A 15774-nucleotide genomic window follows, 5' to 3' on the forward strand; every position below is an offset into this window, starting at 1 on the left:
CAGACGCGCCTCACTGCCTTACGGTGCCTGAGGCGGCCGGATATGCTTCTTCATAATTAGTAATATAAATTAATACGCATCATGTGACTCATTAACCCTAGCCCTCTGCTGCTTCTGCGCCTCTGCGGGGAAGAGCCCGTGACAGAGCAACTGATGCCGTAATGGAAACGCATCTTTGCTCCATCGCTGGCGTGTCTGAAACTGCTTGGAGCTTTGAATTGGAGAGCCAAGGCACTCGATATTTCGGTCCCTGGTCCACGGCGTCATAGGACCCCGCTACAGTATCTTCTCTCCCAGCATCGAGCTCGAGTGGTTGGACAAGAGACCGAGCATCCGCAGATACGCCGTCGAGGCAGAGGAACCTTTGCGACACCGATTTTCTTGTCGCTGCATCTTGACATTAATGAATAATAATAAATGTCGCCATGTCCCCAAAACCGGAACTGTTGAATACCAACACCTTCTCTCCGTCACTTCCACGATCCTTAAAGATAGGCGCCAGATAAACAAGAATGCCAGTCAAATCACCCTTCGAGCCCTCGATTGCAAAGGCTGGACAAGGCGAAGTGGTCCTCTCGCTCCTCCCTCCTGCGAATCCTTCTCTGAGCACCCTCACCTACAAATACCCCCTCAAGCTCCTCACGCGTACCCCCGGCTTCGTACCGCAGTCCGCATCACCGTCCGCGTCCCAACCGGTCCACCTATACCTCCTCACATACGGTGGGGGTCTCCTGCCAGGCGATCAAATTGATGTCTCGATAACCCTCGAGTCGCGGACAAGACTCGTCGTCACGACACCACAAGGCAGCACAAAGATTTTCAAGACGGAAACAACCCCAGGCCGAACATTATCGGACCAAAGCCGACAAACGCTAGATGTCCGTATTGGCGAAGAAGCCGCGCTGTGTTACCTGCCCGACCCATCAGCACCGTTCAAAGACAGTCGCTACGAGCAGATCCAAACATTCACAGTCAATAACACAACCAAGGACTCTTCCCGAAGCAGTCTCTGCGTCCTAGACTGGGTAACGCAAGGCCGCGCCTCACGAGGCGAGAACTGGGACTTCCATTTTTGGAAGGGAAAGAACGAAATATGGCTACACGATGAACCTACAGCCCCCTCTGCTCCCAGCAGCGAGCACAACAAGAAGAAGCTCTTACTCCGTGACTCTTTAATACTCAATGACGAAACCGCGAGTACCATCGCCACTCAAGGACAAGAGCAGACGCAGGCGAATAACCCGGCAAAGTCGCTGGTCCGCGAGCGTACCAGCCCCCATGGTGTAATTGGCACTCTTATCCTCTACGGGCCCGTCTTCGAAAAGCTCTCCTCTTTTTTTGTCGACAAGTTCACGTCCCTCCCGCGCATAGGAGCCAGGAATTGGTCGTCCTCCGCCGCCCCGGCTGTGGAAACACCAGAGAACTACGATTCCCGGGTCACATTTACGGCAGCGCGGGTGCGAGGGGGTTGTGTCCTGGTTAAGTTTGGCGCGGCGGATTTTGAGACGGCGAAGGATTGGCTGGGTGGGGTTCTGAGGGAGGAGGGCAGTGTTGTGAACGAGTTTGGGGAGGAAGCGTTATCTTGTCTATGATGGACGGACCGTACTTTTACTTCTTTAAATTCTTTTCGCCCTGTTCTATCTATGTGGCAAGAAACTCAGCTAGCTTAGGCTGCAAGATTCTGTACTAGATATCGTCCATAACCTCTACCTTTAGTGATACCCAGAACCATAGGTTTTACATCTGACTTCTATTCAAACCATGACTATCTAAGTCCTATCTAATCCCTAGTAAGCTATCCTCTAAAAACGTAACAACAGACATGAAAATCGTGGCGTCATCGCAAAAATTCCCGCTTATCATTCCCGGTCTTTTATGACGAAAAAAAAGAAAAGAAAAGAAAGGAAAAGAAAAAAAAAAAACATCACAACGCCAGGGGTATATTGAAACGAAACAAAATCAAGAAACCCAAGCCAAAGGTCTCGATGCTGTCATAGTCTATATTGAACTGATGGGTCCAGAAACCGCGCTTCCGCAAAACACTTGCAATCATCAGGGTCATCGTTCAGGCGCTTATTCAGGCAATTAAGTTTGGGGGAAAGACCAATTTTTTTTGGTTGCCTGATCCGCTGAACAATCTATTTCCAGTGTGACCAGTCTGAAATCCTAGGGGCCCAGTCCTTTCGTGTTGCGCTGACGAGATCGTCCACATTGAGCATATCGACGCCTTCACGGGCAAGAACACGCCAAACATGGTTTCGTAGGCTTCGTGGCCAGTTAGGGGTCCCCCAGTATCGGACTTTCAGACCTTGACGGTGAGCAGCCCTAATATGGGATCTGATGGTTTGCACGTGTCGGTCGGTCAGATGGAGCAACCATGGGGTCCCGACGGCCTTTTCGAAGGAAACTGAAGCATAATAGCTATTGGTTATGTTGAAGGTGTCGTCATCCACACGGGTTCCGGCTTCAATGCGGTCGACATCGTCTACTAGTCGGTCGAGCGGTGCATCGAAGAAGATATCACGGTAGGTGGAGCGTTCAGCAACCCGATTGAAAGGAGTGTTTCCGGTCCCAACGACGGTGATAGGGCCATTAATAATGTCGCTGCCGTTGTAGTAAGTTAAATAACCATTCTCACGGAGCGGGTTCAATTGCGAGTGCACATAGTCCCAGGTCTCCTCGCCATTAGTCTTAAAATCAATGAGCAGAATCACCTGCTGCGAGGGATCCGTGTCGAAGACACCGTTTCGAGTTTCATCGAGGTCATGATGGAAGCGAGTAATCGGGTTCTGCCTGTGCAGAATTTTCAACAATGGATCGATGTACATGCTGCGTAATGTGCGACTTGGAGTCAGAGCCGAAATAGAATGGCCGACGTAGAGTTCGTCATCGAAGAGCCATACGTCGGCCTCGACGCCAATACACCCAGCCTCTAGGGCGGAATAAAGGGGTACGCGGCGCCAGTAATCGTTGTGCGAGTGACATGGAACAGGGATGATATCCTTTGAAATGTCCGTAGGCCAGTGAGTGGTGTCCCCTGGATCAAGCCTTTGGGGTTGTCGCCAGTGATCGGTTACACGATCAATCTCGTCAGGGAAGAATGAAACAACGATCCCACAGGCAATCGAAATGAACTGGAAGACACCTCTGAAAGACGCATTAGTATTTACTAGTTCGGAGGCAAGTCAGTTGTGCTTACAGCATGGCGAGAAAGCCCACTACACAATATAAGATGCAGCAGGAGCGGGTTGGCTTTTTAAGCCACCGTGGGTGAAGCTTGGAGTGGTTGCCTTTGTTTGGGAGTAAAGGAACAGAAGCAACCGGAGACTTGTTGTGTTTGTTAGAAGAAGCAAATAAAGGCGAGACCGCGGCTAGACCTCGGGTCCATAGCGAGCCCTGTCGTTGCCGTCGTGGTCTCTCCCAAGCTTCTTCCAAGTCGGACTCGTAGACAAGCTCTTCCGGCACTCCAAACCCCCCAAAAGTGGCTGGTCTATTGTCTGGTATATTCCCAGTTTTGCTCGTTTCATCGCCTTGGGAAATACCACCGACCGTGTGCAGCTCATTGGAAGCAGCAGCAGGAAATGGAGTTGTGAAGCGTGATTGAGAGTGGCGAGGCGAAGAAGAAGACGGCATGGCTAAAAGTATCTTGGCGCGATAGCCATGAGGAGATGATATCAACGGGGATATCGAACGGAGGACGAGAATGTATTTATCACATCTTGCGCAACTCGGTCGCTTCTTTCCCTCTTGATCGGCGTGACACCCGACTTCGCAGGAGGGTCTTCGCCACCTCGGGGTCGCTGAATCGGGTGATCGGAGCCTGCACCGCAAGAAGCGCAATTCGCAAAGGATTCGTCGTTGGCCAAAGCGTGAAGAAAGTGGGCAGTCGCAGCGAGCACTCGGCGGGGGGTATCCAGACCGTGCAGAGGATCTCGGGGCGCCATGTGCTGCACGGGCGGCTTTCATTGGCCGCCCGGTACTTCAAATTCAACCTCTTCGCGGGCTTCCATAGTGGGCGTCCCAAAGGGTCGTCACTACTGAGTGCAACCATTCATCGCGACTGTCAATCATGATTCATCCTCACTGACGAGTGACTAGTGAGGAGCATTCACTGGAGCTCGGCAAGCTTACCAAATTTAGATTACAACCCCAGTTATGCGGAGAGCTCACCATGGTTCAATCCACGATTTCATAACTACGTAGCTGCCCCAAGCTTTCACTTCAGACCCAGCTGTCCCTCTCACTCGCTCTCAGCTTTACATCGTACAAGCATGTTAGAAGATTGGGTCTAGTATTCCCCTTCTCAAAAATCGGTCGCATGACTCGCACGGTTTGTACAGGGTGCCTACATATGTCACACTCAGCACATTATTATGCCGCTACCATAGGCGTCAATGATTCAATCACTATTAGACTGCTCCTTCCGCTGATTATGAGGCCCTTTTGTGCGGATTGCTGAGTATAGACTGATGAACCCTCAGTTTGACACAGGGTCTCGCGGACTGGCGACATATCTCCTGCTCCAATTCAAACAACCAAGCCCATGGCTAATCCAGGGTCATCAGGATTGACGCCGTCCTCGACGTCGAAGTTGATACTGATTACTGACTAGTTTCAGCAATTTGTCACGTCTCACGCACTTTAGCTCCTTCCGTTCTTCTGGGTGGTGATCAGCGTAATCGTGTGCGTATGGAGCCTCATGAACCGACATGATCCCAGGCAAGAAATCCCAGGCAAGAAATCCCAGACAATATCCACTTGGACCTCAAGGATTCAAAAAATCAACTCAACTAAGAATAGGGAATACGCCCGCCGGTGCAACCAATCTCCCTAGCAATATGGCCTCCCACTCCGAACTCAAGGCTTCACAATACAGAGTACCTTCCTGGGATGGCTGTGAGATGATTTGGCGCCATCTCGGTAGATACGTTGCAGGATTTTGCACTAGGGAAGAAGGATCACTGAACAAGGCAACGTCAGACTGAGTCGACATTGATTGATAATCATATAACAGCACTGCCACTCATTGTGTTTCAGACTACGTACGGAGTACTACCATTGCAATAATGTTCAAGGCAGCCATCGAGATAATAGCCCCCACTACGAAGGTCATGCTGCTTTAGCAAATCAAGGCGGTTTAATCCAACCAAATAAAACTGCTCAGCGATGAGAACATCTGAGAGGCCTTCAGACGTTTCTGGTGAATGGCTGGCAGCATCGTTGATCTGTAATTTTATTAAATCGTACACATTTGATCCCTCCCGTTGAAAACCAATCGATCCACATTGGACCATTCTCAACGAAACAAAACCCATCCAAATGGACCCAAATATGCCTATATCCTGGGCACCAACAAGGGAAAGTGCTTGTGCATGCCTCAAGTGGATATTGAAGTGTATGTACCAGGGCTTCCCCGCCAAAATCACCGATAAAAAGGCAAGTTATGAATTTCCAAATCTTGTAGTCTCTTTCGCAGTTGAGAACATGCAGAAATGAACCTGCGACAGCAAGTTCTCATCCAGCACTTATATAGCTTCCCCGAAGGCGAGAAGTATTTGAATTAGGTGCCTGGAGGTTACTCTTAGCAGCTGAGATAAGAAATCTTTCCCCCGCGCTTAACCACATGTCATCTCCACACGACTGGAGATAGACCACTCAATCTATACCGGCCTTTTTCCGAAGCCCTGATCTTACTCGATCATCGACAAGGAAATTGTGATTGGAATTGTCTTTGAGCCAACCGGAAAAATCGTGGCAACCGACACCTCGTATATTTTACCGTGCAAACCGAACCAGCAAGCATTTCATCATCCCAGATCCGAACATTTGCCGAGAGAACTGGCTGAGTGGCTCCGCGATGCTTTGACAGATGGGATCAACATTACAACCCGTCCAGTCAAGTGTTGATAACTGATCTATACCCCGCTTGCTCGGGGGTTGTCCAGCATCGTAGTCGCGGTTAAACCCAGTCGGTTAATTTCTTGATGGTGTTTTCTAGGTAAGCCAGCCCAGTACAGCATTATTTAACTCGGTGATGGTTTCCATCAACCAATCTAGCCTTCAGGTTCTAGTTGCATTTCTCTTCTGACAATATGCTTCTTCATCCGTTAGTAGCCTTTGCGCTTCTGGCTGCTGCAGCTGTTGTTGGTGCTATACCGGGGACATCACACCGTCGCACTTCCGGCTCATCAGAACAAGAGCAATCACTTGCGCCCTCTCTCAATCGCTGGAAACGGGGGCCTCACCTCGCTGTCGATTATTACCCATCACAATGGCCGGAATACATGTGGGAACCCGATATTTCTCAAATGCGAGATGCCAATATTTCATACGTGCGTGTAAACGAGTTCGACTGGGCCGTCCTAGAGCCTGTCGAGGGACAGTACAATTTCACTCTTCTCGACAAGACTCTGGACCTGATTGATCGATACCAGCTCAAAGCAATCATCGGGACACCAACGGCAGCTCCACCTAACTGGCTTACTGAAAAGTACGACATCAGCTTTGTGGACTACACCAATACTACAAAGGTCTTTGGCTCGCGCCGATACTATAGCACATCCTCGCCTGACTACCGTCGGTTAAGTCAGAAGATCACACAAAAGCTGGCACAGCGCTATGGTAGCCATTCCGCTGTGGCAGGCTGGCAACTGGACAACGAGTTCGGATGTCATGATACCGTGCAGAGCTACGATCATAATGCCATCAAGCGATTTCAGACATGGCTGCAGGAGAAATACGGCACTGTCGAAAATCTCAACGCGGCCCAGGGCCGTGTGTTCTGGTCAAATCAGTATATCAACTTTGATGTGATTCATCCTCCGTTTCTAGAAGTCTACACACCACCACCTAGCCATCGCCTCGAGTGGTACTTATTCAGTTCAGATATGATGATTGAATTTGCGCAGGAGCAATTGAAGATTCTGAGACAATATGCACCAACGCACTTCATCACACATAACTTTATGATGGACTTTACCAGCTTCGACCACTTCAAGTTTTCGCGAGATGTGGGACTCGATCTTGTAACCTTTGACGAGTATCCTCTTGCTGGTCTGGATTCATTATCGTGGCTCTCCCAGGAAGAACAAATAAAATACCTACACACCGGTCTACCGGATTGGCAGGCGCTGCACCATGCCCTTTATCGTGGTGTTGCTGGTGCTGCCTACAACAAAACTTCCGGGCCATTTGGGATCATGGAGATGCAGACCGGCGTGTTAAACTGGAGTCCCTACCGGGTATCTCCTTTGAGCGGCATGGTACGACTTTGGACTCACGAAACGTTCGCAGATTTGGGCGACATGGTGTCATATTTCCGCTGGCGTCAGGTTCCGTACGGGGCAGAGCAAACGCTCTCCGGCTTATTTACCTCAGATGATTTCGCAGATGAAGGCTTCATCGAGATTCAGTCTTTTGCAAATGAGGATTTGCCTAAGTTAGTGGAAGCACTTGATAGCGACAATGGTCAAGAACAGCACGCGGATATCGCTCTTATTTTCGATTACGTTTCTTCCCAGGTTTGGGACATCGAACCGTATAGCGGGACGTGGAGTCCTGCAGATAACAGCTATACGGACCCAGCTGTCAAGTACATCGACATCGTCTTTAAATTCTATTCTGCTCTCCGTCGCCTGGGTCTTTCTGTCGATGTAATCAGCCCTGAACAACCGATTCAGGACTACAAACTCGTCATCGTTCCAAGTCTACCAATAATCCCCGAAGCATTCGACCAATCACTAGCTAACTACAGCGGCCCTGTCGTCTTTGGGCCACACACCGGTTCTAAAACATCTACGTTAAGTTATGCGCCTGGCCTCAACCCCTCGCAAGGGCCACTCCGCAGCCATCTACCACTGAGAGTCACTCGCGTAGAAACGCCACCAGGCTACGCAGTTAGCGGGGTTTCATACGGGGGAAAGACATACAACATCTCAGGCTGGGAAGAGTGGGTAGTCTGCGCACGAGAAAACCGCACGAGCACCGAGACAATGGCATATACCTCACCCCACCACCCTGGGAAGCCTGCAGCCTGCTCCAAAGACGGCTTACACTACCTTGGTTTCAATCCTTCCATCGATCTGCTCGTGTCGTATCTAGGCGATGTCGCTCAGGACGCAAATATTACTGACTTTGCGGGGCGACAAGCTAGTGCTCGCAATGACCTAGGACCGAACTTGCGGTTTGCGAAACGGGGGGACTTACTCTGGGGATTCAACTATGGCCTAGAAGCTGCAAGTGTTCCAGCCATTGAGGACGCTGAGCTGCTGATTGGTAGGAATGGTTCGAAGATTGCGTCGGCGGATGTCGCTGTCTGGAGACTGAAGAATGAAGACGCTTAAATATAGGATTTATTGCCAGAGCTATTAAGCTACGGCATACACACCAGACACAATTTACGGTACAATGTTATAATATAAGCACTATTCAGAGTAACTAATAATGAGGACCGTACTCCGTACTAAGCTAAAAAAGAGAATTCTAGAGGGGGGTAACAGTGATACCCTGGCAGAATAATTTAAGTGGAAAGCGGTATACATAATAACCCAAGCTCCGATAAGATAAGTCCTTGACCGCCCTCGCGATCTTGAGAAAAAGTTCACTGCTCCACTCGCAGACAACCTCGAGAGGCAGATAAATCAAGCCCATTAATCAAGAAAGCCCAAGATGCCTCACAAGCACAAGCGCAGGCAAAATGATGCCAGGTAAATCTTATATACCATTCAAAAATTCCCAGCTCTCACATATTAAAAAATATAGTACATACGATCTCCCACCAACCCTAATCGCCAAATCTCTGCCGGTCCGCGACCCATCAAAGGAAGGAAACGCCAAAAACAAAGGCAAAGGAAAGGGAAAACCAAACGCGAACAACAAAACCCAAAAACCGCAACCGAAAGATGGGAAAGGCCCCAAGAAGCGGAAAGAGGCTGCAACCTCTAGGCAAAAATCCGATCTGGACGATGATACACCGCGTGCATTCCGACAATTGATGCAGTCTCAGGCAAAGAATCAGGCCAAGATTCAGAATAAGCGGAAGCGCACTGGCGACGAAGATGATAGCGCCGATTCGAGTAGCGACGACAGCGATAACAATGCGCCTGTTGTTTCTCGGAAGGCGAAGACGAAACAAGCCCCTGCCACCTCAACGCAGACAGAATCAACGGGAAGCAAGACTCAATCAGCGACTGCACCGAAGATTCTTCCCGGAGAAAAACTCTCCGACTTCGCTGCCCGCGTGGACCGCGAAATGCCACTTGCCGACATGAAGCGCTCCTCGAAGCCGGCTGCGTCTACTGACCTTCCTAAGATTCGAAACCACCGGGTAACGAAACACGAGAAACACTTGAAACGATTGCAGGCTCAGTGGCGTGAGGACGATGCACGGATTAAAGAGCGCGAGGCGGCGGAGCGGGAAGATAAAGAGGAGGAGATGGAGGAGCAATTGCAGCTTTGGAAAGCCTGGGAGGTTGAGGCGGGCAAGAAAAAGAAGAATCCTAATCAGTCTGGTGGAAAGAAGCGGAAAGGTGGAGATGATGATGACGGCCCAGATCCATGGGCGAAGTTGAAGAAGAAGAGGGCCGCCGTGAACCCGTTTGAGGTAGCGCAGGAGCCGCCGCAATTGAAGAAGCCGAGGGAGATATTCAAGGTGCGCGGCGGAGCAAAGGTGGATGTTGCAAACGTTCCTGCTTCGGTGGGAAGTTTGAGGCGAAGGGAGGAACTTGCGAGTGAGAGAAGGAATATTGTCGACGAGTACAGGCGGTTGATGGCAGAGAAGAGGGGAGGATAAAATATACCCAGTGTTACATTTCATCTGAGAAAGATTTACATCTATTGGCCCGTAATACATTTGTATAATGACTTTTGCCTTCAATATCTATAGAAAAGAAGCCCAAGCTATGTATGATGCCTTTTTTATGTACAACGTACCAACCCAAATAAACACCGTAATCATCACAAAGAACCATAAGAACGACCCCGAATTACGTAGATGTTCATTCCTGCTGCAGAGACTTGACATACTCCGCTGCCTTAGCCTTCGTTTCTTCAACCGCCTTGTCGTCACCCTTCTTCTCCTCAAACTCAAGCCACTTCTTGAAGAAGAATCGAGCCTGCTTAGGTTTAACCTTTTTACCCTCCTCGATAACCAATCCAGTGTTCTTCTTTGTATCCCTGATTCCAAGAACGCGCTCAAACAGGCGGCGAACCTGCTCTGCGTCACCATTCTTGATTTCCAGGTCCAAAAGGACGTTCCAGAGATCAACACGCTTAGGGAAGGAAGAGAGAAGGCCTTCGAATACGGTGCGACCACGCTCGACGTCACCGTTCGGAGAACGGAATTCGAGCTGGGCGAATTTGGATGTCGTTTCAACGTGGGTGTGGGATGGGAGGGATTGGAGAGCACGAGCGAGTAGGCCACGACCGCGATCGGGGGCAGCCATGGTGTCATATAAGAAGGTGGCGTAGTTGATAAAGAACTTGGGAGAGGCTGGGAAGACCTTCTTCTTGAGGGCTGCTCGGAAGAGATCGTCTGCTTTCTGTTGTTGGTTATTAGTGCCTGTTTGGAACCTGTGATAAGATTGAGCAGCGAACTTACCTCGTTTTTGCCCGATTGGATGTATATACTCGTCAAGCGTTCATAGATCTCCTGCGTATCGTTGTATTGGCAAGCACGCTTGAATACGTCTTCCAAGGAGTCATCGTCGCCATACGTGTTTTCCAAGTTGAGCATAGCAACCCAGATATTGAGCTTCTCGGTATCTTGGCCAATGGTAATAGTACGAAGAGCACGTTCGGCGATTTCCCTGGCCTTGTCGACTTCACCCAACTCCAGTTGGAAAGCCGTGTATTGCAGCCAAAGCAAGGAAGAGTCAGGTTCACCAAGCAATAGTCGTTCGTAGTCCGCAATCGACTGTGGCCCATTGGCGTCAAGCTCCCCAGTTCGATCAACTTGGATCTCTGGCTTGCGGTGCTTCTTCTTCTTCTGTGGCGCCTGATTCTCATCAGAATCAGAGCGCATATCCTCGTCTTCGTCCTGCGCGTTGCCGTTCCAATCAAACCCAAAAGCACCGAGGCCGCCCTGTCGAGTCGCTTTCGTGGGTTCACCATCGCTATCTTCTGAGTCGCCTTCACTCTCATCTTCATTTTCACTCTCGTCTTCGAGATCAACTCCACCCATTGAGACATCACTGTCATCATCTTCGCTGTCGTCAATGCCTTCAATCTCGACACCACCGTCGAGACCGTCGAGACTGACCCCTTCAGATTCGTCATCCTCATCTCCACTGCTCTCATCTTCTGCATCGTCATTGAAATAGGAGGCTTTCAGTCCGAAAGAGATCTTGCCGTGATCACGGTCGACCTTCAGAACCTTTGCTTTGACAACATCCCCTTCATCGTACAAAGTCCTGGCGTCTTCCACGCGGTTATCCGCCATTTCGGTGCGATGGCAAAGTCCGCTAACATTCGACGAACCATCAATAACGATGAACGCACCAAATTGCTCAACCTTGCGCACTTTGCCAGTGACAATTTGGCCGGGCTTGAGGTTGTGAAGTGTGACAGGGGCCTTGTAGTTCGGATCGAGAACAGAGTCCTTCAGACTGATCTGGAGCTTGTTCTGCTCCGGATCAACGACGGTGACACGGCCTTTGACCAGCTGGCCAACCTGGAACGAGTCTTTCCACTCCTTGAGGTACGAGTCAGAGAGATCGGAAATCCTAACAAAGGCCGCAAGATTATGGCCGATAGTCACGAAAAGTCCTCCATCAGTAACCCGACGCACGAAACCGCGAATAATATCATTGACCTTGATCTGCTTCATGGAAGCGAATTCCGGGTCTCGAACGGGAAGAGAAGAGCTCAGCACCTTCGATGGTCGTAAGGAGAGATAAATTTTCCGGTTGGCTTTGTCTACACCAGTGACACATGAACGGACGACTTCGTTCTTCTGATAGGTATTCGGATCAGCCTTTGAGAAGTCGTCCGCCAAGTCGATCAATTCGACAGCACCAACTAATGAGTTGTTGAGTTGCATGAGGATTTGTTTCTCAGTAACCTTCGTCACCCTCGTAGGCAAAACCATGCCAACGGACAAATCGTCAATTGTGATGCTATCGGACCCTTCCTTCGCTGAGAGATCAATGTGACCCTTCGCAGCGTCGACTGCAGTCACATGGAACTTCAAAGCACATCCAATCGGGAATTGTTTTTGAATATCCGCAAGGAGGGAGAGGTCGTCAGACGCATCAACGAACCGCAATCTTCCACGGACATTAGGCGATAGACTGACCCAGAAGAAGTCGCTACCGATGTTATTGACAAATCCAAATGACGACGAACCAGCCTGCACTTGCTCAATGGTTAGGGGCGCAGCGTTGTCTGTCTTGACAAACCGAGGCTTCATGGAGAGTTCGTAGACGTGGAATTTTCCGGTGCGGTGGCTGATGGGTAGGAAGGTGTAACTGCGAGCATCATGCATACCAAGAACCTTTGCCGTCACGACCTGTCCGGGGTGGAACTTATTTAAAGGTTGTTTCTTGTTTTCAATGTCTTCCCATTTGTCAAACACCTCGGAAATATCTATCCGACCTTGGACATTATCGGCAAGCTTGACATTGATCTGGGTTCCCTTGACCGAATTGATCTTGCACTTTAGAACACGGCCGACGGTTATATCAGACTTGCTCTTTAAGCTCCCGTCAATGGGTTCGACGAGAGAATTATCGCCAGCAGCTGCAGACTCCTTAGCAGATTTCTTCCCTTCTTTTGTGGACCTCTCCTTTGGACCGGCATGCGTCGCTTCCGAAGGATCCATGCTCAAAATGAACCGCCGGAAATCGGTATCAAGAGAGTGAACCGTCGCAGAAACCACCTGGAAATTAGTTTTGTCAAAAGCAGGCTTGTCTACATCCGGTCCAATAAGCCGTTTGGGAACAAGGCCAGTGAGCCCACCGAGAAATTGCACGAATAGACCAGTAGGCGTAATGTTTCTGATGAAACCTGTTATTTCAGAGCCTTCCTGGAGCTCTTCGAATGTGCTCGGCATTTTCCCTTGCTTGGTAGCCTTCTTAAGACTTGCTCGGCTCGTCACATGAATGAGGCGATGGGCACGGTGAATATCAAGGACAACAAGCTCGTTAAGCTTCTGGCCCACTCGAACCTTAGCTAGAGTCGAGCTCCGTTTGGAAGCAGATCCATCCGCAATCTGACCAACGCTCAATCGAGCCACGAGACCACCGAGATCATCCAACTTTAGTAGTACATAGTCGTCGGACTTTTCAAAGACAGTTCCAGTGACAGACTGTCCAGGACGGATAGTTTCAAAGGCCGTCCGGTAACCTTCAGCGAGGGATGATGGGTCTCTGCAAGACACAGAGAGCTTCTCCTGAGAAGCGTCGACATTCAATGCATGTACATTGACGACTTGGCCGAGTTTAAAGTGTTGTGAAGGGTCCTTGATATAAGCCTCGCTCATTTCCGATACGGAAAGCCAGCCACGGATGGAACCGTAAAACTGAACTACGGCACCATTAGGCAATATGTTGACAATGGTTCCTGGAGACTGGGATCCGGGACGTATATCTCGGTAGTCTTTCCAAACGGCAGCTTCGCTATTCAGGAGACTCTTCTTCAAAGTCAAGCGGACTTCTCGCTTCTCGAGGTTGACTGACAGGATTCTTGCTGTGATGGTGGCACCCTCTCGAAATTTCTTTTCAGGGAACTGCAAACGCGTATCTGCAAAGTGCACCGCTGGGATGAACCCCGTTATAGCGTCAGTCAGAGAAACAATCAGGCCAGTGACTCCTGATTCTCCAACCAAAACCTTGGTGATATTTACTTTGACCACTGCACCAAGGGTGACATCCTCTAGGCGAAAGAAGGGTTGGTCGATAACCTTCCTCTCAAAAGAAAGCGAGTAGAGGTTATCAATAGCGCTATATCCAACAACTCTGGCTTCGTGAGTGGTGCCTGTCCTGAAGGGGCCATGGTCGGAAGAGATCGTTTCGACCTGCCCATCTGCTAGTCTGGAAACATGGACAAATCCCATATGTTTCGTTGATCCAATTTGGACGTAAACACCAAGGCCTGGGTCTACATTCACGATTGTAGTCTCCGGTACCACGGCAGAGATTCCAGGGGCATCATCAGAGGAATTGGGGCCATGGCCCTCGGCTGTGAATTTCTGAACATGGTCGAGCATCGAGAAACCAATTTTGTAGGGCTCCGATCCAGGAAACGTGCACGAAATACGGCCCTTGATCTTAGCACCATTGTGGTACTTTTTCGTCAAGTCCGTTTTTCCGGTTGCACCACCAGAGTGCACCAAATCCACGGTAGTGTCCAACATTCCCATTATTTTCCCACTCATCCCTGTTGGGAATACATCGGTGAGAAGGATTTCCGCGGCAGCACCCGGAACAAAAGAGTTGATGGTAGGCGCGACGCTAAGGAAATGCGACTTTTTGATCGATCCGGAAGATTGGAGGTTGGCAGACAATTTGACCACATTACCACTAGCATTTTGGCCGGTGACCATGCACAGAAAGACGGAACCTTCCTTGATGGTAGAATAATCCGTTTTGGGATCAATTTCTTTGGATGACACGAACCCTTTGACATCAGATCCCTCAATACCTAGATCCATGACCATACCGTGATCTTCTATACTCGAAACGGACGCCTGAACAGCAGAGTTGACGACAAGATCTGTTTTCTGGAGACCGGTGTTCGCTGACCTTGGGTCGATTGAGAGTTCGATGCGCCTCTTGCTCTTTGAACTGGCGTCGGCCGATTTATTTCCAACTGATACGACGTAGGTTCGCAGATATTGACCCAGATAGAAATAATCCTTCAAGTCGAAATCCTCATCATCTGAGTTCTGTTCTTCCTCCTCCTCTAGCATCTTTTCAATTTTGTTTTCGAGCGTCTTCGACACGGCGGTTAAAGGGACGTAACCAGTCAGGTTGTTTGGGAGTGAAAGCCCAATGTTGTGGGCATTTATGCTTGAGACTTGCCCTAGAATGAGGGCCCCCGGTACCAGACGCTGATTCCATTAGTGAATGGGCAACAGAAATTAACTATGAAGGAATGAGCTGTACCTTGAAACTTAAACCTTCAATCTTCACACCCTGTTTTTCACGCTTATCCTTTTTCGCATCCTTCTTGCCCTTTCCCTTTGTCTTTTGGGATTTCTTGGAGGTAGCTGTCTCGTTATCCTCGTCTGCATCTTCCATATCTGTATCATCCTCGAGTCCATCGTCGAATCCTTTAGAAGGCTTCTTGGAGCCACTGCTCTTTTGCTCGAAGAGAACATCTTTTGTCGCTTTGATATGAATTTGCTTTCGTTCAAGTGGTGTCAAGACACTTCCACCACCACGAGGAAAGGAGGGCTCATCGTCTCGCACGACTGTGAGCTCAGAAGCTTTCGGCGCAGAGTCGGCGGACGAAATGCTCTTGCCGTCTTTCTTGCGCTCTTCAGTGTCCACACGCACACGTTTCTGAGGGTTGCGGGCAGAAGCTTCCTCTGGGGCATTGCCCTTGCGCTTTATGGGAGCCATTTTCCGAAATGAATGAAAGCGCGCAAACTCTCACTCTGAATTCTAGAAAATGTCTTTCCGTTCTAAGAAATTTTATCTTTTTTTTCCCGCAGGCCGCGGCAGAAACAGACCGCCTGCTATGTATGGAGCAGATTTCCAATAAAGTGGTTGTTGTACCACGTGACCATTTCCGCGTCACGAGTCACGAAACGCGCTGCGTGCCTGTTCGGCTTTC

At 49.6% G+C, this 15774-nt stretch overlaps 5 protein-coding genes across 5 annotated transcripts; 3 read left to right on the forward strand and 2 right to left on the reverse strand.

Moving 5' to 3' along the window:
• Positions 1-512: 512 nt before the first annotated feature.
• On the forward strand, positions 513-1592 carry APUU_20441S (urease accessory protein UreD; the record flags this gene model as incomplete). The annotated part of the gene is made up of 1 exon (XM_041699082.1): positions 513-1592. The coding sequence occupies one exon, from the start codon at positions 513-515 to the stop codon at positions 1590-1592; it is 1080 nt and encodes a 359-aa protein (XP_041552203.1).
• Positions 1593-2138: 546 nt separating this feature from the next.
• Positions 2139-3633, reverse strand: AIM6_1 (uncharacterized protein; the record flags this gene model as incomplete). Its single annotated transcript, XM_041699083.1, has 2 exons — positions 2139-3147; positions 3200-3633. The coding sequence occupies 2 exons, from the start codon at positions 3631-3633 to the stop codon at positions 2139-2141; spliced, it is 1443 nt and encodes a 480-aa protein (XP_041552204.1).
• Positions 3634-6284: 2651 nt separating this feature from the next.
• On the forward strand, positions 6285-8342 carry APUU_20443S (beta-galactosidase; the record flags this gene model as incomplete). The annotated part of the gene is made up of 1 exon (XM_041699084.1): positions 6285-8342. The coding sequence occupies one exon, from the start codon at positions 6285-6287 to the stop codon at positions 8340-8342; it is 2058 nt and encodes a 685-aa protein (XP_041552205.1).
• A 325-nt stretch (positions 8343-8667) lies between these two features.
• APUU_20444S (uncharacterized protein) lies at positions 8668-9790 on the forward strand (the record flags this gene model as incomplete). The annotated part of the gene is made up of 2 exons (XM_041699086.1): positions 8668-8705; positions 8761-9790. 2 exons carry the CDS (start codon positions 8668-8670, stop codon positions 9788-9790), a joined length of 1068 nt encoding a protein of 355 aa, XP_041552206.1.
• Positions 9791-9995: 205 nt separating this feature from the next.
• On the reverse strand, positions 9996-15560 carry RRP5 (putative rRNA biogenesis protein RRP5; the record flags this gene model as incomplete). Its single annotated transcript, XM_041699087.1, has 3 exons — positions 9996-10538; positions 10598-15046; positions 15102-15560. The coding sequence occupies 3 exons, from the start codon at positions 15558-15560 to the stop codon at positions 9996-9998; spliced, it is 5451 nt and encodes a 1816-aa protein (XP_041552207.1).
• Between the last annotated feature and the right edge of the window lie 214 nt (positions 15561-15774).

The sequence above is a fragment of the Aspergillus puulaauensis genome, chromosome 2, assembly GCF_016861865.1.
Source record: "Aspergillus puulaauensis MK2 DNA, chromosome 2, nearly complete sequence".
NCBI classification, from domain to species: Eukaryota; Fungi; Ascomycota; class Eurotiomycetes; order Eurotiales; family Aspergillaceae; genus Aspergillus; species Aspergillus puulaauensis.